Here is a 27899-nt window from a genome sequence, read left to right on the forward strand (position 1 = left end):
GAAAAATTTAGGTGGTAGGTAATGAAGTTGGTAGTTAATCTGAGTTTACTGTAATTAAAACTAATTGTATTAACCTTGGTTTTAATACTTGCTTGGCAGACCCATTGTCACTTAAACTTAACATGTACAATATGGCTTTGGTGCCCTGATCACGGACGGAGTTTTAAAAATTAGGAAGAAACTAACAAAACACTCTATTTACAAAAGGACTTATACTGCTACTAGTCCTTGTGAAAGACCTGGAAAATTCCCACAATGATTGTGTTTGTTTCATGTGCATTTCTCTGAATATTTTAATCCATGGCTTTGTTTTCTCCTGATGCTTCCACGCAAGATCCTGCACAAATATAACTAAGACATTAATTGCCCTCAGTTCCATGTACAAACACCACAGTGGAATCTGCTTGTTTAGTTACATGAAGTATCACTCTGCTGTTTATATAATAACTCTAATTGTGCAGCTTTTTATATATCCAGACAAATGGAGCAAATTGAGATTGCTCAGTGAGACCAGGCAGTGACCTTCATTTGAGCACAATGATTTGCTTGCTGTTTGTATACAAACAGCTGAACCATATCTTAATTCCAGGCTCATATTTAAAAGCTGCAATGAATTCTCTGAGGCTGCAAGAGAGAGACAGCTTCCTAATGGTAGAAGCCGAAGAGATAGAGGTCTCCCAAAAACAAATATAGCAAGTGACCTTCAGCCATTCACTTTCTCTCGCTATATAGGATGATGGAGGTTGAGCAGATGTGATGTATTCACTAAAACAAGGTGACCAAACTGTCTGTTTGCCCCAGGATGGGGCAATGCCAATAATGAAAAGTCCTGGGTAAACTAGAATGATTTGGTCACCCTATTCACCAACATACAAGACATAACTAGCTGTGAACTAATAACACTATTTCCTAGGAATTGATGCAAAAGGAACAATCATATATGAGTATACAGATTTTCATACGAGGTTATCTATCATATGCATATATCTCTGGATGGGTGTGGACACACCCACAGATACAGAAAAACTGGAAAACAACGCCAAAACATATACAGTGATTATTGCTGGATATAGGGATCATGAGTAATATTTAATTTTTCCTTATACTTTCCCTCAATTTTCTGCAACAAGGATTATAACTTTTTGGTCAGAAAAACATAAAATATTATTTTTAAAATGTAGCCAATAATAAGACCAAGCACACTGCCTTATACAAAATAGTTACCAAACAAATATTATTTGAAGTGTATGCACAAAGTATGCATTTTTCCTCCAGACTTTTTAGCGGTTTTATCTGTTGGGAAGGGTCCTGGGTCCAAGATTCCACTGTAGAGTTGGAGCCAAGCCTGATTTATTTACATGTAATTAAACATTATCCTCATGAAAGACTTCAAGTACCCAACACTGACATTATCTACAGAGAACAGCTCACTTGCTCAGTGGGACTGGACTCACTGTAGGTTATTTCTCAAAATAGTTTCCCGTTAATAATACCTCCCCACCCAGCAGCAAGCACGACCACAAGCACAGTGCAGTCTGACTTATAAACCAAGCAGGAAATGAAATCTAGAAGGGGAAGGGAATGCGTTAATTTTTTTTGGTTAGGTGTCAATGTCACCCTAATGTCAGCATGTAACATTCTGTAAAAGACACGTCTCTGCTAAAGTGGAAAAAGAACAAATTTGGTACAGCTGTAGAATAATCCTTATGGGAATAAAATGGCCAGCTTGAGAACTCACTGCCCCAGTTCACATCTGTACATCCACTACCCACATGGTTGTGAGAGATGCCAGGTGACTTCAACTCACTCAAGGTCATTCACCGAGACGCTAGCACTACAACTTACAAATTGACAAGCAGTGTGTGCAGAGCAGCATCTGGTGGTAATAAACAATTGCAAACTCCGGAGAGAAGAGCCAAATGTTGTCTGCTGCTAGAATGCAACCTCCAGAGGGCATAGTACCACCCTTGGAAAAAGAGCGGACAATGGGAATGAAAAGGAGAGAGTTTGGGCTCTACGTCCCAATGTATCTTGAACCTGTCCCTCTCACTTGCTTTCCTCTGCCATCATCGACCACCATCCTGTCTTACATGATGACAGCCACAGCCTCCCAACTGGTGTCCCCACTCCCATTGCTGCTCATGCCTCATGCAGTCCTTCTCCATATAGCAGCCACACTGATCTGTTAAATACATAAATCCAACCAGGTTACTTTGGGACATAAAACCCAAGCCTCCTGCCTTGACCTCCAGGTCCTGTGAGATCTGGCCCCGCCAGCATTGCTGACTTGCTGTCTTCTCTCTTCCCTCTCCCTGTGCTCCACCCTCAGGTCTTTTCCTTGCCCCTCACAGGTGCCTTCTTGCCGTAGAGTCTCAGGACTTGGCAATTCTCTCTGCTTACCATGCTCTTTACATAACTGGTTCCCTCTTGCTTAGGTTTAAGTGCAAATGCCACCTCTTGGGGATATTTTGTGACCCCTCTAATTAAAACAGCTTCTCCCCAACTTGGTAAATCTCCACCAAATCACCACCCTACATCTTTGCTTCACAGCAGTGGTGCAGGGGCCCTGAACCCACATTTTGGCTGAATGCTAAATGGGCTGAGGATTAAAAATGAACATTTGGCCAAAGCCAAATATAGATGTCACTGAATAAACTTCTGAGGGTACAAGAACAATCGAAATTAACACTTTAGTTATTATTACAATGTTGCTATTAAAAACTTAATTAGCTAAAATTTAAACTTTTTTTTACTTTCCCCTGCTGCCTCTATACAACACATTTAGGACAGACGGCAAATGGATATTTACTTTGACTTGAGGTTAGTGGAAAGTGAAATATTTTGGGGCCAGCTCTTTCAGTATGGCCAATCTTTGACAGCGACATTGACAGCGGGTTGTTAAGCTTTTTCTCCTTCCAGATAGGAAAGAATTAAGGTAAGCCTTATCTTATTTCATTTAATATGATGAATGCTAGTGCCTCAAACAGGTCTAGAGAAATTACCATTATGATATAGCCTCATCTTTACTTTTCTGCTTTGCATCATTATTTAATTTTTTTGAAGATTTCTTGGCTCAAAAGTGATATAATGTTCTTCTTAAAGATATCGAGTTGTACTGTTGTACTATTTATCTTCTTACTCATTTGTTTATTCATATAAAATAGTTTTAATGAATAATTTTTACATGTTAACATGTTAATACATATTTGTACATATTTTTGTAGTTCCACTAATAGAATTCAACATATAGAGCACATATGAAGATTTTTTACTCCAACGTGCATTTGGAATGCTCACCTATTTTAAAAATGAATATTCAGATTTTAACAATAAGTCAGAATGATATGCCTTGCTTGTATTACAGACATTGTCACATTGATTGGGTATGATGATTATCTATGTGTTTCCAAGATCACTGAGCATGCGCAAGTCCAGAAATTTCAGAAATGACTTTGAAATAACACTTGACTATTTGGTCTCCTAAAGGCAAGTTGAAGCCAAAGGTATATAAGATATTTTAACTGAATAAAAAGGCCAAAGCCAAACTTGAAGGTATCTCTACCCAATGACTTAAATGTGCCTTGTCTATTGTTTGTGCCGTTAGATTGTGGGTGCCATAACAGCTACATTTCTGCTTTTGTTCCCTGTTGTAGCCCCAGTGCCTCAATGGCACAGTGTTTATAGCACACAGCAGCCACCCAGATAAGTGAGATGAAGGAAGGGCTGCCCGAATGAACCTAGGAGTCTGGTCAATAGCATCTTATGCACTTCTCTCTGTGATTTGATTCTCCCCCTGATTTGTAAGTATTTGTGAGATCTGCATGGGATGCTTGGTTCTGATTACAAATGACAAAAATTACACACTGAGTTCTTCCAGAGGCTGCTATTTCTAGAGACCAGGCTGTTTTTGAGATTCATTTCATTTGAGGTCTGTTTAAAGCAGGAAGGTGAAAAAGAGAGAAACATTTTCTAGGTTCCAAGTCCTGCTACATTTGGCTCAACAGAAAATCACCTAATTCTGCTTTTGGGGTAGAAATAGGTTGAGTGATTTGACACAGCAGGGAGAAAAACAAGGTGACATCACATGGCAGGGCAGAACTGGGACATCACACCCAGAACCTTCTGCCTCTAATAGTCCTCAGTGATTGATCCTGCAACTCTATTGTACTACTGCATGTATAAAGTCATGGGAGACAAGAGCCCTCTTTTCATTCCTTCCCTCTCTAGTAAATTTACAGAAGAAGAACATCCAAAAAACAACACCCTGTCATTATTAGATTGTATAGTGTGCTACTTGCTAAAAGTCAAATTTACAGAGATTTACTTGTGTTGGACCTAGCAATTCCTTGGTGCATATATTTTTATGTGTGTGCATGTATTTTATTCATTACTTAGTAAATGACAGTGATTTGGTGTCAAGCACTCATACAATGGGTTCATTTTACTTTTCAGGCTTTCTCTGTTTTTTTTTTTTTTTTTCCCCTCCTCAGATATTTTGCAGCCATCTTCTGTTCTTTTAGGTATGGAGCCTCATCTAGATGGAGAGATCTGCACTGTAATTATCTTTATGGTCATCAGTACTCTGAAGAGGTTTTCAAGCCCATCACATTGGGCCCCTTCTCAGCTTTTCCATAACCCTTTACCACTTGCTGCTAAGGTTTAGCTCTGAATCAACCAACATTTATTAATCATCTTTACATGTAAGCATTATAAGAAAACTAGCTTGCTATATAGTTTTTTTCCAAGTACAAGTAAGGGATCTACATATAAATGAACACATTCCAAAGGAAACTAAAAAAGGCATCTGAGAGATAAAGCGTCTTTAGCTTCTTTAGTTCACACCAACTGACTTTGATGGTCTGTGCTGTTTTCCTTTTTTACCCTGGGTCCACTGATGGCAATAACGATTAAAGTAAGAATAACATCTCTTACATTTGTGCCAAGTTCTTTGCATATGTTAAATGTGAAATGTTATTAAGCAGCCTATGGTGTAGGTATCATCGGTATTATTTTGTAAGTGAAGAAACTGAGGTTCAGAAGGATTTAGTAGCTCACCTACCATAACAATGACAGTGGCACAGGTGAGATTCAAACTAGGGGTTGTATCACCCCAAAGCTTTTGCTCTTATGCCCATGCTGAACCGTCATTTTTCATATAATCACTGAAATGTTTCCACCCAGACTGCAGCTGTTAAAGACTGCCTGAAATAGCTGCCTCATCCCAAACCATCTAAACTGGCAGCTACGGGCTGGCATGAGAGCTTTTGAATCCTTACCAAGGAACCCAGGTGACTCTGAAGGACTCCAGAGTTTAAACACCAGAGCTCTAGAAATTTCCAAACCCCCTGATAATTGGCATCATGCCAAGATGCTGTGTCCTCCCCGAGGGCCCACATCTATCTGCACCCTTATAGTGAAGTGAGTTCCATATCACAGCACAGGGGCGTTGCTGGAAGACAAATAAGTAACTGACAAACACATAGAAAGTATTATCTTAGCTGCACTCTAGCCTCTGGAACAATGGCCCTGATCCAGAAAGAAGCCAGAACAACAGGCTTGTGGAGACCCAGGCTGTAGAGGGCTGTGCCTCTGGAAGAGGACTCATGGAGGATGCTGCCTTTTGGATTCCTCTTGCCTTTGAGAACTAGTTCTTTTATCATCAAATCGAAGGCAGTCCACCCTCAGAATATGTCCTCTGGCTCTGGAAAGCATTTTGGCAATGGTACTCCCTTCTGTTTTGGCACCCTTGGCCAATTGATTTCCAGGTGTTTGGAGCCTGGGTGTGTGGAGTTGTAGGATTTGGGGGCAGGCTTCCTAATTTCTCTGAGCTTCTCTTTTTTCCTTCTATTTCTTAACAGTACCATGTGGAGTTCAGTGACATTATAGTGAGTTTTAGGCTATTAATACTATTTCCTGAGAGGTTACAATATGCTGGTCATTGAACTCAGCCCTTAACACAGATCAGATTGATTTTCAACAACAACCTGATGGGGCAGTTGTGTCTTGTCTCTCTTTCAAATTTAGGGAAACTGAGGCTTAATGGGGAGAAGCTACTTGGTCAAGGTTACCCAGCTGGTGAACGGTGAAACTCTGATTTAAACCCAGCTCCGTCTGACTCTTAGCCATATGGTTCCAGCTAGTTCAGTGCCTGGTACTTAGATTTCAATAAATGGTAGGGGCAGTTGTTACTGATAATAATTCCCTTGAGGATGATGATCATTATCATTAGTGTCTCTCCTGGGATTGTGTAAATGCCTCAAGGGCAGAGATCCTCTTTTTAGACTCACATGTGATACACCTCACAGTGCTGATGTATGTGGGTCGAATTATGTCTGCTGAGTGTGTACACTAATGTGAAACACCTGTGCTGGTGTGTGCGCCAGCACATTCATCTCCCTTTAAATATGGGCTGGGTTTTAATCCACAAAACAACTGAATTTATGGAAAGGAAATGCACACTTTTAGATAGTTTTGTTGAATATTCAGTGCTAATTAAGTTACTCTGTTTTAGAGATCCAATTTCTTTTAGAAAGGTAGGGTGGCAGAATGGATGAAAAGTACAGGCTTTGGGTTTGGCTTTTGGCTTAGCTATTGTATCTGCAACTTGACTAAATAACTTCACCTCTCTGGATTTCAATATTTCCATTAGTAAAATGAGAATAACAATAGTACCTATCTCATAGGTTATGGTAGGGCATTAAATAAAATGATGACTGTGAAATACCTAGCATGGCACCCGGTCCATAGAAAACACTGAATCAACGTTAATGATTGCTGTTTTAGACTCAGGCCACCTTGTTTTCCTCCATGTCCTCTTCGTCCATCTAAACAAGAATAAAGCCATGATTACAATAGTCAATAGGACTACTATCTGCCCAAGCATTGTTTTAAGCATTATATATATATAGCAATTAATTTTCATAAGAAGATGGAAATGGAGGCACAAAGAGTTAAGCAGCCTGCCCACTCACACAGCGGAAATAGGAGCCCAGTGCTCTGGCTCTCAATTTTGTACTCTTGTCCATGACACCATACTGCTTGTGAACACTGATGAATCTAAATCAAGTATCTGTTATTTTCTTATTAGTGAGGATTTAGAATTTCCCCCTCATTCTATCATTACAGGGAAATAACTCTATGACATTCTTTCCTATGTTCTCCCTGATCACTAAATAAAAAATACAGTGGCTTTTCACATTTGGAGAGAAATGTATTAAATTTGATTTCTACTGAACAGTGATAGAAAAACAGTCCAGTTTTTAGATTTACTCCAGATATAAGCGGCAAGTAATCTTCTCTGGCAAGGTAATAGAGAAGCTGAATCAGAAAGGAAATGACCTACAGTCACTTAGTCCTTAAGGATTTTTTTAAAAAGAGTACAGCCTTGTTTCATAGCTACACAAGATTAGACTACTCATGAAATCAGAACTTTTATAGATTTTTCACGTTTAGATGGAGTATCAACGTCTAACTGACAAACTCCAGCCGCTACTTGATCATCCCATTCTGAAACTCCAACTAATTTCAGAAATTTCACCAACTCAGAGTCAGTTGCAATTCCTGAAACCTCTGTCTTAAGTTCTGCCATTATGGTTCTTCTCTGGACCAGTTAGTTGGATGAAATAATTATAGAACTGTTGAGGTAGAAGGGACCTTGGATTCCACTTTTCAGGACTTGGAGAAGTTGGAAAGCTTGATGGCTTACATAACACAGGTTGGCAAATTTATGACGGAGCTGGGAGCAGAATTAGGAGCTCTCTCTCCAAAACTTGTTCCCTAGCACCTTGATTCCTTCCCACTGTCTATCCTACTATCTGTTGTCCTAGCAGTCTGCCCACCTTCACCCTCCAGCTCACAAACACACACAAACTGATCTTAAATAAACATTGGGAATTCTGGACCAAGCATTCTGGTCTGAGAGGCAGGACAGTGTCTGAGCATCCCAAAGTGTGATTATAATTTTACTTCCTCCCAACCTACGTATCTTCTGGGAGCCTAGCAAAATTTAATTTCTGGGTCAGTGTTGACTTTTACCATTTATGATTTAATTAACTTAGAAAGAAATTAAACCTTTTTCTGGAAGGAAAAAACAGAAGAAATAGTATCCAAGCTCCACGTTCTCGCTACATAATGTCTCTACGTAAATATCTCCTGGACTGTGAACTTGAGCATGGAGTGTCAAGACAGGAAAGGAGCTGATTCTCAGGAAGCCTCATTCCCTTTCCCATTCAGTGGCCTTTGAAGTTCTCAAAAGCTACTGAGGCTCCTGGAATATAGACCATGCCCAGGCACTCAGATTTTTCCAATCAACTCTCCTCCATGGGTGCACAACTTCAAAGGTCGTATCTGTGTTATCCCCCACTCTAACACTAAAGCCTGGCAAATAGTACGTGTTCAATAAATACTAGTTTACCAATATATGGTTCCAAGTTTACTCCGGTCCTTAAAGATATTTCAGGTTTCAAGATGGAAATATAATCATATTTTCCCTGGCTTAAACTCCACCAATAGCTTCTCCAGGGTCTTGGAATAAAGTTTAAACCCTTTGCGTGGCCCCTAAGACCCCTAAGTTGTCTGGCCCTGCCCTGCTCTCTGCACTCTCCCTGTAAACACTCTCCCTCAGTGACTAATCTCTAGGCACATTGTTCCCCTTTCTGGTCCAGGACACATCAAGCTCCTCCCTACCTCAAAGCCTTGCACTTGCTGTTTCCTCTTCCCTATGCCCCCACTACTTTCTATCACAGCAGCCTGCTCATTTCTTTCAGAACACAAATTATAATCTGTTGTTACCCTTATATATTCATTTGTTCATTTGTTTATTGCCTATGTCCCTTACTTGAATGTTTGATCCACAGGCCAAGGTTTGAGATATGTTATTCACAGCTGTAGCCCCAGCACTGGTTGGACATAAGGAAAGCATCCTGTGTACAGTTGCTGAAGGAATGCAAGTATCTACCCTTTCATATCATCGTATCACATTTGAATATCAAAGAAGCCATTCAGGAAAGATATTCTGCCTTGATTTAAACCATTCCAAGGCCCAGTACACAGAAAACATTTTGCTTAAATTGAAAAAGGAAGCACCATTAAGAAGATAATACATGAAGCAAGCAACTGGAGGGAACAACTTCCTTTTCTGACTTTGTAACTGACTTAATGTGGGAACAATTTAATAGAACTCCATTTCTATGAATAATTTGGGTATAATAAGCCTGGCTCATTCTACACTCTACCATTAGGATGAGTAATATATTTCACAGAAGAAAAATGTTACAGGAAGTTGTTGTATTTTGGTTTTGTCTTTTGTCTCATCAGATGAGATGTCATTGAAGAACCCTAGGGCTGTGGCAAGATCCCAGTTAGGGCATTTTATTTTCTCATTCCCTTGGAAAATACCAATTTTCCAAGTTTGGTTGTGTTTTCTAATCCCTGGCAATAATGAAATTCGTATGTCACGAAGCCCATGGCCTGTCAGGGAGTAATGAACTTGCTAAATAATCAAATGCCAAGTGGCATCTTTGGTTTCAATCCAGTAGAATATAATTTCAGACACATTAGCACAATACTGGGTTGCTAATTCAAATTTCCTTTCTTTTCAGCAAAATTATTTAAGTGTTCCAGTATTTAATCCTTGGGGCATGGTTATTACAGAGGACAACTTACATTATACAAAACTACCAATAAATATAATTTTGGAATATATTTTCTACTCAGGGAATATGTCAGGTTTCTTTACATCAATTTTTTTTTCAAATTAACTTAATTTGCCTACCATCTTCCCAATCTCTGCCATTGCTGTATACCAACACAAGATACTTTCATGATTACTTTTCATTGTATCCAGGTACCACCTGTGCTATTATTTACTTAATATATTTTATTTAAATTGATTCACTTTTTAAATGTTAATGTATTTCTTTAAAAAGGAAATCTTACGTCATTGCTACAAAAGACAAAACAGCACCACCAGCCATGAATGGAAGGTAAGTGTAATGGGATCTAAACAAGGCTATGAAATCTTAACTGGATGCTGTTGCCTGCAGAAGGCTCTGAGACTGAGACCTGTGGAGGTGTTAATGACCTACTAGCATCGAATTAAAATGTTCTCCTTGACCGATCAGAAGAATTGAAAAATAAATGGTAAAGGAGTGCCTTCTTTTTCACATAATTTCATCTCACTCAATGCCATGTTCTGGTATCACTTAACATAATCTCTGTTCTTAGTAAAGGTAAGAGTGCCACCCTTTGAAATATATCACCTTAGAGCAAGAACAGCCCTCTGCTCTATTTCAAAGAAAGTGGGAAAATATATTCCAAATGCTTTGGAATCCCCAAAGCATTTCCTTCTCCATCTCCCTGCCTTCCTGAGGCTGCTGATCTAATGGCAGGATTTCAAGCACTTCTGCCTAAGTATCCCCATTGGTTTCCCATCAGAAGCAAAAACAACCTATTGCAAATGGAGACAATGTTGTAAAATAAATACAGCTCGTGAAAACTTGATCGTATATTCTCCTGGCTTTCTATGTTAAAAACGCAGGAGAGAAGGACAACAGAAATGAGAGGATACAGTCTGCTTGGAAACAACCCACAGGGAGCAAACAGATTGATCAACTGAAGGATAAGTATGGGCCACAATTTAGCTGAGAGTATAAGAGGCTGCCCCGCCTTCACCACACACACCATTTTTTCCAACCACAAAGTATTAATATATTTAACTAATGAACACAGTGTTATTATATTATACAACTGATCCAATATGACGATGCTGAGCAGGGTCCTGGCCATAAGTGAAGTGATGGCACTGATAAAAGGAGGTGAAGGATGTGTAATGTCAATTCAATACATGAGGATTCCAAATAACATACTCTTAGACAAATTGGGTTATGTTATATACTCCTAAATTTTTGGCTATACTTGAAAAAAAAAAAAAAAGACAACAGCCAAATTCCTTGTAGACATATGCTATGGCACAATGTTAGGGTTCCAGTTATGGGGTGTAGTACTTGGTAGCAGCAACCATGGAATTTGAGTAATAAACAAAACATGCTTGGATGGAGTTTTGGTTTTAGAATATATAAATAAAGCATGGGCACCAGCTGGCTGGAAAAATAGTCAAAGACAAGATTCAGAAGATGAATAGGGCAGGAAAAGGGCTAAACTTGTCAGAGGATGAAGTGGAGTTATTAGGACAAATTAAAGATAATCCCTGAAAGGAAAATTTCTGGAATAATAAAAATCAAGTAGCAGAGATGACAGTTGGAGATTAGTAATAGGAGAAAGTGTAAGTGGGAGGGGTGGAGAAAAGGAGAAGAAATAAAGCTTCAAAGAAAAGAGATGATGAAGAGGCTTCTGAGTAAGTTAAAACTAGGGAGGCAGGAAGAAAATGGAACTGCACAAACAGGCTCGTTCATGCTACCAGATAAAACTGGAGGCAAGCCAGCTGCAGTGGCCCATGCCTGAATCCTAGTACTTTGGGAGGATAAGGCGGGGGCAGGTCACTTGAGCCCAAGAGTTCGAGACCAGCCTCAGCAACATGGTGAAACCCCATCTCTACAAAAATATACAAAAATTAGCTGGGTGTGGTAGTGTATGCCTGTAGTCCCAGCTACTCAGGAGACTGAGGTGGGAGGATCACCTGAGCCCAGGTTGGCCAAGGCTGCAGTGAGCTGTGATTGCACCACTGTACTCCAGCCTGGGTGACAGAGTAAGACCCTATCTCAAAAGACAAAACAAAACAAAACAAAAACAAAACAAAACCCAAACCTCAAAACAAAACAAAACCAAACCACTTGGAGGTAGAGAAAAACTACTAGAAGTGAACTGTGACAAAGAAAAATGGTTAAAAAGAGTATTGAGTACAGAAGTGTGGATTTAGAAGGAAAATAAGTAAAGGATATAGGAGAGTCTACATGTAAAGGATAAAGGAAGAGAGGAAGACACACGAGTGTTGTATATTTCAAGCTCCACGTATATCCCTTTGGGATACTATAGAAATGGCAAATACAGGGCACTTGTACTCCTTCCTCTTCCACGGCAGACGTTACAAGTTGACCTTGGCACTATTTTCCTCTGAGTATGGATTTGGCCTCGAACCCTTCTCAATACAGCACTTCAGGTAGCTACCACTGACTGATTTCACTTGACCCTGGTCATGAAACCTGAATCCTTAAGGTATTACAAATCAACCAACCTATTGACTGAAGAGGAATCAAAAATGTATACTTCTTACTGGAAAAGCAAAATGTTTCAATGTGAGCTCTTTCTGTACATAGACATCATAAGCCACATGTATAGTTATGAGTAAGTATGTGTATGAAACATGAATATTTCATGCAGGTAGACCCAATCATTCTGTAATTATTTGTAATCTGAAATTCTGTTTTAACCATTTACAAACACAGGAAAATCAACTCATGATTTACCCTGGTAACTGAAACCATTGCATCTGATCGAATGTTACAAACTATGTTTTGAATTATAATAGCTCATATGAAACAACAGTCTGTTAGAATAATCAGAACTTTCTTCTTCCTTCTCAATTTTATAACGCCATATTGGGCCCAGCATCTTAAAAGGTTGGCAGAAACACCAAATAGGTTGTTCTTCCCCCATGTATCACACATTTTAAAAAAGCACAAATAGTGCAGTATAACATAAGAGCATGGAAAATGATCAGACCATTTGAGGAATAACTGGGATTTCACCAATGGCAGTAAAAAAGAAACCACATTCATTGTCAGTTTGAAACTCAGTTGTAAAAAAAGGGAGGAAGGGTGATGTGTGACAAGGTGCACTGGTTTCCATTTCCTCTTGTACACACTCATTAATTTCTCCCAGCTTCTGAGCATCTGAGGCTTTTGCCTATTCATGCAAAGAGCCACTTGAAGGTATACAATGCCCTGAGATTTTCTGTAGTCCAGGAAACATTTCGTGCTTTCTTTGAACTATTTTGTTTGAACATCCTGGCAAATTATTCATGTTCTGCCAAACAGCTCATAATGCTCTGGGGGAGGAGAGGCAGTGAGCTGCTGTTCAGGGTTTCTCTTTTGATGACTCTCTTATGAATTAACACCAACACAAAAAGATGCTCATTAGTCTAGATGGGCTTAACTGAGATAGAAAAGGAAGGGAGAGAAAAGTAGTGGGTAGGGAGGGAAGGGAGCAATGATCTCTCAAGAATCTTTGAGGCCTGAGAGTCTACTGACCCTAATGAATGAACCCATTATTGCTCCTGTGGACCGCTGAAACAGTACCCTAACTGACCTCCTGCACAACCCTGCCCACCCACTCCCCATCCACTGCAGCGAGAGTCATCTTTTCAAAATACATCTCCAATCCATACTTTCCTCACCAAGGCCTAACAACTTCCTCATGGTATGGCCCTGCCTGCCTCTCTGGCAGCTTATCCACCCCTTATTCTCCAAAGGCCAGCCCTGCTGGCCTCCTTTAAATTTCTCCTTGCCCAGGGCCTTTGCTAACCACAGGACCTCTGCACAAGCTGTTTACTCTGCCTAGAATGCTCTCCACCCATCCCCACTCCCATTGCTCAACTTTAATAATATTAGTTCAAATGCCTCATATGTCCTAAGGAAGGCCTATTCTGCATCTGTCCTCACAAACTGGTTCAGGTGCCTCCCGCTATCTCCTCTCAAAGCATTCTTTGTCAGCATTTATAACTACTTATAATTATATATTTGTGCCATTACTTTTCTGATGGCCCCATGAAACTGTGAGCTGTGGAGGGCTACAGCAGTGACTACTTTCCTTTCCACCATACAATAATATCTTGTACACACACATTTTACTAAATTGTATTGACCCAATGAATTAATGTATTATGTAACATACTACCTTGCTAATACATTCAGAACTATGACATATAGGAAAAAATTAGACAAAAACCCAAATATCATATGTTCTCACTAATAAGTGGGACCAAAGCTATAAGGATTCAAAGGAATAAGAATGATACAATGGACTTTAGGGACTCAGGGGAAAGAGTGGGAAGGGGGTAAGGGATAACAGACTACAAACTGGGTTCAGTATATACTGCTCAGGTGATGACACCAAGATCTCCCAAATCACCACCAAAGAACTTAGTAATATAACCAAATACCACCTGTTCCCCAAAAATATATGGAAATAAAAACATTTTTATGTCTTATACTGAAAACCAAATATTTAGAAAATTTAATAAAAGTAAACTTATATCAAACTTTCCTGCACATTATATTGATGAATGGAAGTTGTGACTAATCTCTCGAGGGTGAATACTTAAAACCACTAGAAAGGAGACTGTTTCTTTAATTTTCTTCAGTTCTCTGCTTTGAAGGAACTAGAATCTTTGCTGTGGCTGCCAAATAAAAATGTAGGCAAGTCATCTTGTTTGAAAAATAAACAAGGTTTATGTCTTCTCGTATCTTCTGGGGAAACCAGATCTTTACCTTGGAGTTGGCCAAAATGGAACTAATGGCAGCAACCCTCTATAAGATGGACCCCGGAGAAACATAACTTACGTTGGTTTAGAAGCCTCGGCCTGATCAGTCTGTAGTTTCTCTCCTCCTTCCACCTCCATTGTGCAATATACGATGCGATTTGGAGCCAAAGATTTGAGGCCTTGGACTTCCATAATTACCACCTGAAAAGAGAATTCCACATAATGGAGGTTATTGGCAAGGCCCCTGGCAGCATCGCCCAGAGGAAAATACACAAATGAGAAGCTACAGAGAAAACCAACAGGTATCTGATGGCTTCTGTTAGGTTTGTACCAGTCATGCTGGGACCAGTCTAGCACGAAGACGCAATTCCTCATAGTGTAGCTGATTGCGTGCCAGATAGAAAGACAAGGCTCACCAATTCAAATGCTCACAGGGGCCAGACAGGCATATAAAATGGGCTACTCTTTCTGCGTTAAGCAAATAAGATCAGTTTTTCATTTCTACCAAGGAATCGGCTCTTTTTTTTTTTTTTTTTTTTTTTTTTTGAGATGGAGTCTCGCTCTGTCACTCAGGCTGGAGTGGTGCAATGGCGTGATCTCGGCTCACTGCAACCTCCACCTCCCTGGTTCAAGCAATTCTCCTGCGTCAGCCTCCTGAGTAGCTGGGATTACAGGTGCACGCCACCATGCCCAGCTAATTTTTTTTTTTTTTTTGTATTTTTAGTAGAGACAGAGTTTTATCACTCTGCCTAGACTGGTCTCGAACTCCTGACCTCAGGCACGACGCCCGCCTCAGCCTCCCAAAGTGCTGGGATTACAGGCGTGAGCCACCACGCGCGGCCAGGCTCTTATTTTCTTTAAAAATAGTCTGGCTTTTGGTTCAGCACTTTAAAGAGCCACAGGCTCATAAATTCACTTTTTGCTTCACAATAAGATAAGTAATAGTGCAAATACTAAAATAAAGGGCAAGTACTATTCAGCATTAGATTCAGAGATGCAACAGGGATTAGCGGGGACTATGACAAACCGGAGAGCACATGCTCCTTCTGAAGAGAGCAGCTGCCGGTTACAACCCGTCGTTGCCTTGTCTTTTCTCACTTTAGAGTTACCAGATACTCCAATTTTGCCTTCCAGAAAATGAAAAACTGAATCAGAGTCACAGTGAGAAAGCTGATTTTGAAATGCTGACAATAATTCAAATAGGGAGAAATAAAATACACAAACTCTGTACAGGCCAACATTATTGAGTCAAAACAAAAACATGTCTGCAGCTGCATAGTCTTTGGTCCAGACTGAGAGAAAAAGCCGGTGTCATGATGGATCAAGATGTATCATTTACAGTTTCTGGCACTTCCTACCACCTCCCCAAACTCCACGTAATCACCTACTATTCTGATATTTAGCAGTATGGCTTGTCACAAGAGACGGGGGAGGGAGAAGAATGCAGAAAGCAGAGAAGAAAGAGATCAATTTAAAAATCTGAAACAAATGACTCACATCAGAGATATACAATTAGTCCTTATACATGAAAAAATCATTCAGTTGTACTCCAAAACAGGTAATGGTATTACACAAGAAGAAGAATGTGAGTGTGCAAAAAATGAATACTTCCTTAGTGGATCAGATTCAAGAAAGTACAATAGGGTTAGCATTGAACCAGGATTCCACAAGTCACAGTTTTGCTACTGGTTCTCAAACTTAATGTGAATCAGAAGCATTTATAGGGCTTGTTAAACTAGAGATTGCTAGGCTGTATGATCCGCAGAGTTTCTAATCAGTAGGCCTGGGTTGGAGCCCAGGACTTTCTTTTTCTAACAATTTTCCTGGTGATGCTGATGCTGCTGACCCAGAAGCCATACTTTCAAAACCATTGTACTACTCGCGTGATGTTGGGCAAATGATTTGATGTTGAAGTCACTTCATTTTTCTTTCAAATCTCCAGGGCCTCAGTTTCCTGATCTGTAAAGTGGGGATAAAAATATGTATCCTGTGGCTGTTGTGTGAGGATCAAATGAGACGATGCACATAAGTGAACATTTTTACACTGGGAAGAACCATATAAATAGAAAGAAATGGAAGGCACAATGAAAGAGCACAAATTTTGGAATTTAAAATATCTGACTTCACATCCTGATTATGCATCTTCACAAGCTGTGTAATCACATGCAGGTTTCTCAACCTCTCTGAGGCTTAGTTACTACACCTGCAAATACCTGAAAAGACTATTGTGAGGATTCACTGTGTTATGATGAAGAAGCACCTGGCCCATAGTGGCATTCTACAAACACCTGTTGCTTTCTGTTAGCACATGCCCTTTGCCCTTTGTCCTTTGCCCAAGGCCTGGCTACTGGGCACCCTGGACCTTCCTTCCCTCACTGCAAAGTTGTTTACTACCTGGTGGCCCCTCCAGCCATGCAAGCGTATAATTATGTAAAATATGACTTGCACCAAGCTGCAAATTCAAATCCTAGTCTGCCCTGATGAGATGACAATCCTTTCTCCCTCTTCTTGCCTGCCCTCATTGTGCCCACCAAAACACATTCACAAACAGATGTGCAATGGTTTTTGCTGGCAGTTTTCTATGATGTGCAATTCAGTGTTCTATTTAAAAAGTATTTGGGAATCCTAGGACATTTCTTTCTGTACTTTAAATTACAAGTCAAACCATCTGAATCAGGTACACATAGGAGTACGGACTTGTCTACATCTATATTTCAGATAATCAGCTGTGTAATATCGAGTACTGACAAAGAATTAGAAAATTACAGATTTAGCAGGGCATGGTGGTGCACGCCTACAATCCCAGCATTTTGGGGGGCTTAGGTGGATAGATGGCAGGAGTCCAGGAGTTGAAGACCAGCCTGAACAACATGGCAAAACCCCACCTCTACAAAAAATACAAAGATTAGCTGGGTTTGGTGGTGTGCACCTGTAGTCCCAGCTACTTGGGAGGCTGGCTGAGGTGGGAAGATCACTTGAGTCCAGGAAGTTGAGGCTGCAGTTAGCCAAGACTGCACCTGCACCACTGCACTCTAGCCTGGGCAACAGAGTGAGACCTTGTGTCACAAAAAAAAAAAAAAAAAAAAAAGAGGAAAGAAAATTACAGATTTAAAATACTCATGAAAATCAATAAACCACTTTCCCCCCGTTTCTGTAGGAAGACAAGAGGCAGTAGGGAATAAATTGACACCTTTAATTGGCAATAATCAAATTCAGACACCTAAGAAAATACATTCAGTACCTCAGGTGGCAGTATTGTTTTTTAAAAAAGAAAGTTTCTGTGAAATTACACGGATGATTTTTTCACACACTAAGTACTCTATATTTAATTGAATACTGCCTCTTCCAACTGCACAATACATGTTGAAAACACTAATGTGAGTATCTCCATCCAAACTTAGCACAGAAAAACAAATTACCTGCAGTTAATTCACAGCAGGCTTTAATGATGTTTTAGAAAATTAATTTAGTTTTTACATATTCTAATTAACTGCACAGAAATTTGATCTCTTCTCTTGGTCTCCCCAAATCTAGGGTTATCATAAAACCCTTGTGGGGTTTTGAACTTTAATAAGTTACAAGTGGTTCTCAAATTTTGGAGTGGATAAGAAGCACGTAGGGGCTTGTTAAAGTATACAGTCCAGGGCTGCATCCTGTCTAGAATTTTTTTTCTGACAACTTGATTGTGGCATGTTTTACATATCATATAATAAACCCATTTTAGATGCACAATTCAGTGATTTTGGTACATTTACTAAGTTGCATGACCATCATCATAAATTAGTTTTAGAACATTTTTAGTTTTCCTAACAAGATTTCTTATGCCCTTTTTCACCCCTTGCCCCAGGGAACATTAATCCACTTCCTATTTCTGTAGATTTGCCTTTCGGACCTTTTATATCAAGGGAATCATACAATACGTGGTCTTTTTTTTTTTTTTTTTTTTTTTAAAGACAGGGTCTCTCTTTGTCACCCAGGCTGGAGTGCAGTGGCATGATTATGGCTCACTGCAGCCTTGATCTCCCTGGCTAAATTGATCCTTCCACCTCAGCCTCCCAAGGAGCTGGGACTACAGGTGCACACCATCACACTCGGCTAATTAAAAAAAAAAATTTTTTTGTAGAGGTGTCTCATTATGTTGCCCAGGCTGGTCTTAAACTCCTGAGCTCAAGCAATCCTCCCACCTCAGCCTCTCAAAGTCCCGGGATTATAGACATGAGCCACCATGCCAAGCCTGGCTTTTTTCACCAGGCGTATTTTTGAGGTTCATCCATGTCATGGCATGTATCAGTGGGTTGTTCCTTTTAATTGCTGAATCATATTCCATTGTATGGGTATACCCCATTTTGTCGATCCATTCACCAGTTGATTAACATTTACGTTGTTTCCATTTTGGGCTATTATAAATAATGCTGCCATAAATATTTGCAGTCAAATCTTTGTGCAGACATGTGTTTTCATTTTTATTGGGTATCTGACAGTGGAGTTGCTAGATCATATGGTAGTTTTATGTTTAACTTTTTCAGAAAATGCTAACCTATTTTCCAAAATGGCTGCACTATTTTATATTCCCATTCCCTCGAGATCCTAGCTCAGTAGATCTGGGTGGTACCCAGGAATCTGCATAGTGAACTACCTTCCCATGTAATTCTGACATAGGTAGATCAGAACTACTCCTTAGATTATATACATATGAAAAGAAAATGTGTGAAGAGAAATTATAGAGAAACTTACTGACATGTTGAACATTTTGCCACAATACTAGCCTGAATGGGTACTTACTTTGGGAGCTGAGATAAACTAAAAAAGCCTCCACCACAAGGAACTCTCTACCTTGTAGCCAACAGGAAGGATGATGGGAAAGAAAATTTACAGCTCACCACAATATGATGCTAGCTTGCCTCTCTTATAACTGTAAAACTGGCTGCCAAAATTTTTAACTTTCTAAATTATATAAGGTCTTTATAAAATCCTTGAGCACTGTTTTAAGACAGAAAGTAATGCAAGATTAAATTTAGTAGGTGGTTTTCAGATTGCATTTCCTTAAGAAAAATGTGGGCTCCTGGAGATGGGGAATCACTTGCTGATTAGCTGACCTAAGCTTAGCATGCTGTTATTTTAATAACTGCTCCTGGGGTGCAACAGAAAAAACAAGCTGATTGTGACGCATCTAATCACCCATGTCCTACTTGCTGTGCCAAGAAACTTTCAAGGGCTCGGGGCTTTTTACCTCCAATGAGAAAGACAGCACGACATCTGACTTGGAGAGCTGGTTCTCACTCTCCTCACCCATGTCGATGATGGAAGCATTGTGGCTGCGTTTGAGTTTCTGGAGCTTGAACTCCCCGCCTTTGGATACCGGCATGCTCTCCAAGTTGGCCATGAGCAGGTTGACAGATGACTTCAGCTCCTCAATGTACATGTTTTCCATTTCTTTGGATACAAACTTGGGAAATTTGCGTTCCTTGGGAAGAAAAAGAAAAGTATGAGCAGAGGAGAAAATAGAGAGCTGATTTATAAAGAAGGTCTTTGTCTCATGGCCCAGAGTTAGAATCACATCTACTACTAGTGAAATTCACCCAGATTTCATGGTCTTGTGCTAGAAAAATGTTCAGCCTAGTTGAGTAGACAGCTGCCTGCCTGCTAGTTATTTATACATTGTAACAGGTAAGAAACACGTACATAAACATATAGTAAGAAACATTGAAATGCTTTATTACAGTTCTATTTTCCCCCAGTTTCCTTCAGCAAATTTGATTTGTAGGAAGAAAAATGGGGTGTTATTTTTCAAATATGGTTTCAGTTCAGTTTTTCTTTTTAGTAAAATGCAGTCATTTGTTTTTAAGTGAGGGAAACAGAAAGAGACCCTATTTCTGGATATCTACAGAGATTTTCTCACATGAATAATTCAAAAGGAGCTCATTTGAGAGGTTTCAAACATAGTCTGTGTCTATTTCTAAGAATAATAGTTACTGTTTTCAAGAAAAATTGAACCAAATTAATGAAGTGATGAAAAATGTGATTAAAATTCTTTAGAAGATAGAGCAATTTGGTATCATAACTGACCTCTATTTTTTCCTTTCTTGCTTATACATTTAGTTGTAATTGCAACACGTGCTAACCATGCTATTTGTTTCTTCATACTTCTAAGTCACCTGGAATGTGCTTTGGATCAATCACCTTCCCAAACAGTCATTTACCACTTGAAACATAAACTCGCCCTCCCCAAGCCCTATTCCATAACTGATGGAGTGAGAAGCAAGCCAAGTCAGTTTGACATTTTTATTTTTTTTTGCAAGTGACAGAAAAATCCACCTCAAACTGGCTTAAAACAACAAAAGAAAATATCCTGGGGTAGACCCAGCTTCAGGAAAGGCTGGCATCAGGGCTCAGGTGATATCACCACAACTGAGATTTTTGTTAAAATCTTGGCTTTGGTTCCTCTGGGGTGGCTTCATGCTCAGTTTGGCTCCCCTATCTTCACAGAAACGTTGCTAAAGATGTGGACTGCACAACATCACATCATGCTATCTAACGGAAAAGTGAATATTTCCTCTTGTAATATGCAAGGAAGATGGAGACAGTCTTTCATCCCCAAATTCTCACCGAAAGTCTAACTTAAGTACATGTCCAATTGGCCATATTACTGGCCAATTTCTATGGCCAGTAATATGCTGTGCTGATTTGCATAGGCATAGCTTATGTCCTCTGTCCTTGTGGCTGGGAGTAGAACTCCACCTAGATCCCATGGAACATGAATTGGTATGCCAATTCTGTGTGGCCAAAAAAAAAAAAAAAAAAAAAAAAAAAAAAAAAAAGCTGTGTAACATATGGGCATCTGAGTCAAGATGAACCAATTAATTTTATTAGTGCCCAGTCATCAATCAGATTTACTCTCTCAAGCAGTTGAACTAGACTGAGAGACATTGAGACTGCAATTGGCTGGTAGAACTGAAATAGTAATATCTTACAGACTCAGGGTTGGCTGCCACACTGGATCAGGTCAAAGCAGAATAAGACACTTAACAAAGAAGAGAGAGAAAGAGGTAGAGACAAAGAGAGAGAAGAAGTAAGGGAGGTAGGGGCTGAAGGAGGGAGGAAAAGGGAGAGAAAAGAAAAGAAAAGAAAGATGCTTTCTAGAGTTACAGAAAGGAACTCTGACTTTTATCATTTTCTAATTTCCACAGGACTAGTTATTTCTCCTGTAATTTTGTTCCTTAAGAATTTATTTTTCTTTCAGTAATTCCCCCACCCACTAGTTAGTTAAAAGGGTTTTTCTTCCTTGCCATCTCACAGCTTCAGTCAAATACGGAGAGTGCTTCTTCTCCATAGAGCTTGGAGATGTCTTTGTGCTGGTCCAGTGCCAGTCTCCTTCCTACATGAAGGCTGTCATAAGTCTTGTTCCCCTCTCTCCCTATCTCCCTGCATAACTAACAGCCTTGTTTTCATCTTCCATATTTCAGCTTCAAAATTTCACTTCCCTGGGTTGGGTCCTCCTGTTGTACTTGCTAACTTACCTTCTTGGTAGCATTTATTGAAATGGATTGAAGGTTTGTGTCCTTGCATAATTTATATGTTGAAATCCAACCCTCAATGTTATGGTATTTGAAGATGGGCCTTGGGAAGATGATTAGATCATGAGGGCCCTCATGATGGAACTAGTGCCTGTATAAAGGAGGCCTCGGAGAGCTGCTCATTTGTTCCTGCCAGCATGTGAGGACCTGGTAAAAAGACAGCTGCCTATGAACCAGAAAGTGGGCCCTCATCAGACACTGAATCTGATGGTGGCTTGATTTTGAACTTCCCAGCCTCCAGAACTGTGAGAAACAAATTTCTCTTGTTTATGTCAACTATGGCATTCTGTTATAGCAGCCTGAATAGACTAAGACACTTGTTATAATTATAATTAATCAATCAATTGTGGAATTTGTTTAATTTCTGTCTTTCCTGCTGGGCAATGATTCAGGACCATATCTATCTTAATACTCCTGTTGAATTTTCTGTGTCTAGCATAAAGTTTGGCACATAATAAGTATTCAATACATATGAATTGAGTGAATAGATCAATGACTTGTCAAAAATGTCCATATTAAATATCAATGTAGCTAAAATTCAGCTGTGAGGAGGAGGTAGAGAGATGATAAATTAAGTTCTGAAAGAACACCGAGATTCTGCTTTTCCATGTGAATAAAATATGGGGGTCTGAAATCCACTCCTCAACGTCACAGTACCAGTTCCTTCTGGAACTTCTTAGTATAATCACGTCCTGCTTTTAAGACTGGGCTAAGCTCACTGTGTGGTGCTTTCTAAACACGCTGTGCATGAATGTGAGGGAAGGAGCAGGATGGATGCTTCTGAAATGAGATGATAGGCTGATGATCTTGACAAGAGCTACTAATGATTCATCACAAAAGAATCTCAAACGTTGTATTTCTCTAAAACTTCCTGCACAGTGGCCTTGAAGTTTTGTCATTCTTGGACTTGATCAGGGACAAGTGTGAACCTCAGAACTTGGATATCTTTTATGAAAAACCATCAAGATGCGAGGACTTGGCTGCTGGGTCCCCATCACTTGGAAAACATTTACTGCCACAAACACTGTATATGGTACAGAGTTAGGCACTAGGGGGATCATGTTGAGAGGATGTAAACTGTCTTCCTTGAGCTTACAGCTACTGGGGAGAAAGATCTATAACGGAACATCAAGGTAGGTACTGTAATGGAAGTATAATGTGATGCAAATCCTTCCTGAGAGAATCAAGGGTGGCTTCCCAGAGGTGGTGACCTTTGGGATGAGGGTCTGATGGATAAAGAAGAGTTTGCCACCAGGTTGAGTTGGCTGAGATAGGGCCACTGCTCTTTTCTCCTTCCCATGGAAAATACTGTAGGCAACCATGAATCCAAGAAGGTGTATACAACTTTACATAGTCACACAATATTTCCTCATATTTCTTGGAATATGGCCTCTCTGGAGAGTGAAGGGAAGAGTGAGGTAGGTTAACTCATGGTCTGAGAGTAGTCCTTAGGCCCCATTAAAGGCTGTCATGGAACAAAGGTTACGTCCCAAGAGCCTGAAACTCATTACACTGACCTGTATCTTGCCTCCTCATACTGGGGCCAAAACCTCAGTGAACTACATGGTATTTGGTGTGGGTGGGGGAACTTGGTAAGTGGGGAATTTCTGATTTTAATGCCAGTTGCTGGCTTGGTAGTTGCCAGGAGGATGAAGAAAATAGCTAGTGTTTGTGAAGTGGGTTCTTGCTAATCAATTTTGAGAGACTGTCTTGTCAAGTGCAGTTCCTTCTATCACAACTTATCTTAGGGACTCACTCAGTGCCTTTTAACTCCACAGTCCTGAGATTTTTTTAGGAGGCCCGGTGGTTACAGATGCCACCATGCTGACTGAGGGTTAGCTCCACCAAATTCTATCTAGCAAAATATTGGAAAAATCCAAAGAATGATCACTCCTCCCAGAACTTGGACAGCTCCTAATGACATCATAAAAAGAGGCTCATAAAAACTGAAGTCTGCAAGGAAAACAAGGACATTTTTCTGGTCCAAGTACTTAAGCCTTGGGAAGAAATAGCATACTGTCAATCCAGGCTGAGGTTCTTGAGTGGAGTTTTTCAGTGGCAGACCCATTACAAACACATTTCAAAGCTGAAGTTGTGCCAAAATAAGGAAAATGCAGTCGCCCATCTCCATTGCTACTTTTTCAAGCACAAAAACAGATTAGCCTTGACAGAAGAATTGTTTATTCATATTGCTTTATGAGAAACATAGCGTATGGGTGGGCAAAGTCCTCCAAAAAAAATCTCTGTTGGCCATTTATTTTTGTTTTGGGCTGATAACATTCCTCAATGGAGATAGCCTCCCAAGGACAATTCCCACTAGGGTTATTTACGCTCTGAGGGATTTTGGAACATCTTGAAAAATAGCATTTGAAAGTTCTAATGCCTCCCTTGGCTCCTGGCTTTTCTTTTCCGGTTTTGGATTTTTACCCAGAAAGGATGAATGGGGTATGTATAAATGATGACAAGCCTGCCCCCCTTCAGAGTGAGGTTCCCTAGATCCCAAAGACTCAAATGACAAAAGTTGGTGGGCGATCAGAAGGAGGAATGTGACAGAAGGGCCGGTGCTAGACACTGGAGCTCACTGACAGTGCTGCAGCTATTTAATCCAATCTCTCAGACACTTCCTGGGCTTCTGTCATGTGTCAGGTGGTATGGCTGTCACTGGAGATGAAAAAACCTGCCGAGAGGTGATGGTATGGGGGGACATGCCAGAAAGTGACCAGTTAGTGACACATGAAGCAACAGAGGCGTGCAGAGTACAAAGAGGGCATCAAGGAACTCATCCAGTCCATGATAGTGAAACGGACTCGACCCTGAATGCTGGGTCTGCTGCTTACTAGCTTTGTAAGTTTGGACAGATTTCTTCACCCATCTGAATTTTGGTTCCCACATTTGAAATGAGGATAATAAACCTCACAGAATTATTGTGAAAAGTAGAGATCATAACATGAATATGTTTTGATCACTGACACACACAGCCTCTCTTTACACACACACACACACACACACACACACACCCCTTGCAAGCACTATGCTCCTACCACCACCACTACAAACAACAATAGTACTAATAATGATGGTGCCTATAGTAAAGATAATAATGTTAGTTGGCACTTACTGAGTGCTAACTATGTGCTGGACACTAGGTGAAAACTTTACAGGCTTTATTTTACCTTATCTGATCCTTCCAACAACCCACTGATGCACATGCTTCTATTTATCCCTATTTTTTGGAAGAAAATGAGGCAGAAGTGTTAAGCAATAATTACTAGAGTTAAACTTGAAACCAAGCAGAGTTTTTGTTCTTAGCTATGATAGGATAAGGCAGAACTATCTGGCTCCAAATGTCTATAGAGCTGAGGCAACTCTAGGGTTTCTCTCTGCATGGTGCATCCTGTATGCATCATCTCCTTTCATCCTGGTCAGCAGAAGGCTGGTGACGGCTGAGCCCTCCACAGCAATGGCCATTCCACCATTGCCCAGACAATGTGCACTCTGTAGGATTAAGCACAGGGAGTAATGAGGATGGGGTCAGCAGGTTAAATGAGAGAAAGAGGTCTTGGTATTAATTTGTCAAAATAGGCATTGCAGACATTAAAAGGCACTTTGGGCTCAGGCATTATAGTTTTCTAGGCTAGCTTATTTACCCAATTGGTCTTACTTCCTCAGCTTTTATGAACTAGATGGACTTCCTTCCACTTGAACAAGCTTCAGAGGACCCCCCTGGCATTTATATTTTTCCGTGAGCTCATATTTCCCAGGATTTTTAGCTATTGACAAAGGCCAGAGTCAGAGAGGGGATCCCTGCACACACATTTTGTTTAACTGTTCAGGCAACAAGTTGAAAGAAGTTCCTACTGTGTGCTGGACACTTACGTTACTTCATAACACAGCGTGGGTGCCATGTCCAACATTAGTTTGAAAGTTGGGGGTTAGTATCTTTCTCTGGTAGGAGAGGATTCCATTTGTATCTGGTTTATGGCAATGTGTGGAACAGAACTTTTCCATCAGATAAATATTTGGATATTATTTCTTACTGATATTTGCAATAGGGCCAGGATATGAGCTACTAATTGTGCTCTGTGTGGAATACGGGTCTAAGTGGCATTTCCATATTTAAAATGATGGCTTGAAGAACCAATGGTGTTTTACTCCCAGACCTCTGCCACTGACACTACAAAAGCTGTATGATTTGTCTTAAATAATTAGCTCAATAATTTTGGAATTTTACACAAAAATTCGGCCAAAAGAACTGGCAAATATCACAGCAGCACTAATGCCACAATCCGTCTGCTTAAGCTCAAATGTCAACTTTTGATCACACAATTTAAATAACTTAGACTTAATTCCTGGGTGAAATTTGGGAACACTTTAATATCAACATGAGAGGATTTGGGAAAATGTTTGAGCAGGGATTACCAAGTCTTTTCTACCAGATTTTTAAAAATGCATTAATATCTCTTTCTGGAACTTTTAAGGCAGCATGACTGATGTTCACAGTGAGACCATCTCTGTCTGATGTTCTTGTGCAGCCTTCTCTGTCTGATGATTCGTGAGATGCTGGTGCGATTGAATTGATAGATTACACTGCAAGGTCGTGGGTAAGGAAAAGTCAGCTTGCTTTTGCCTCCCTTCCCTCCTAGGAAGAGGGGACAGACATGTCTTTCAGTGGAAATATGTGATGATGAGAATGCTACTGGCAAAATAACCAGGGTCCCTACAATATCTTTTCCAGATTCTAAAAAAATCAAAGTAGAGAGGATTCTGAATTCTAGGAGCCAAATCTGCCTAATGCTGCTGCTTCATTTGGGCTTCTGGATAAGCTGCAGGGAACACACAGCAACTTCTAGTGGAGAAAAGAAAGCAGTTTCCAGGAGGGGGAACCAGCAGGGAGTGAAGAATTGGGGGAGTCCTGTCCTGGAGTAACTTCCTGCCTTTCTTCTGAGTATTCTAAAGAAATAGCATGAAACGTGGAATTAGACAACTCAGTTTTCTGCGTAGTAGCTGTGTGCACTTGAACATGTGTACACTTCTTGATTTGCCTATACTTGGGAGAATTAATGTAACGCCAAAGATTTTTCATCACGGGTCTAAATGAGATTTTATGTGAATTGCACAGCCAGTGTCTGACTGACACATTTAATAAAGGACTGATTAGCAGAGAGAGAGTTCAGGATGAGGCAAGGTAAAAGCCTGAGTAAAGGGCATAATGGATCCTTGGATTGGTATGAGGGGAAAAGTGAGGGCCTATATCTGGGAATATATTTTGTAATGATAGTATGCATACTGGTTAAGAGTGCAGACTCATTAGAGAACCTTGGTCAGATTCTCTAATGTCTCTGCTTTAGCCTCCTCATCTGTGAAATGGGGATAATAATAGCATCTTTCTCATTAGGTTGTTGGAGGGTTAGATTCTCAGATGTAAAAGGCTTAAAAGAGTATCTGGCACATAGGAAAACACTAGGTAAGTGATAGTTATTACTATTGGGTACATCTGGAGTGTTTCCCAATTCATAATGTCCACTCCACCCACAGCCCCACTTCTTCCCACCCTCACCCTAAATGATATATCCCCAGCATCCATGTATTCAACGAGACTTTCACCCCTTTTCCATTGTAGATTGGTTAACTGCACCAGGGGTTGGCCCTTGAACCAAGTTGGGCCAGTGAGAGTTCTGATTCTTAGCATTGTGAATTTGCAGGGGATAAGAAAGAAATGATAATGAATGTGACACATGGAGATGGGAGATGCAGGGAGAGTCCTGATCACTCTGCAGGCCCTGGTTGTTCTTTCTTGGGTTCTGGCTGCAGTTTCTCTGCAGGCTCTGTGAAGTAGTCCTCCATCTCCAATCTCCTCTTTTACATAAGCTTGCTTGAGTTGGTGCCTC

The 27899-nt window shown here is 40.2% G+C and overlaps 1 protein-coding gene across 11 annotated transcripts in view; it reads right to left on the minus strand.

Annotated features, from left to right (window-relative positions):
• Positions 1-27899, minus strand: part of CADPS (calcium dependent secretion activator) — a 475079-nt gene that overhangs the window by 234692 nt on the left and 212488 nt on the right. For all 11 annotated transcript variants that reach the window (XM_009445771.4, XM_054682049.2, XM_009445769.4 and 8 more), the window contains exons 5-6: positions 19668-19901; positions 14517-14638 (exon numbers count right to left, since the gene is read on the minus strand). In XM_009445771.4, the coding sequence (XP_009444046.2) occupies positions 14517-14638; positions 19668-19901 (356 nt within the window). The remainder of the gene's footprint in view (positions 1-14516; positions 14639-19667; positions 19902-27899) is intronic.

Source organism: Pan troglodytes, chromosome 2 (genome assembly GCF_028858775.2).
Source record: "Pan troglodytes isolate AG18354 chromosome 2, NHGRI_mPanTro3-v2.0_pri, whole genome shotgun sequence".
Lineage (NCBI taxonomy): Eukaryota > Metazoa > Chordata > Mammalia > Primates > Hominidae > Pan > Pan troglodytes.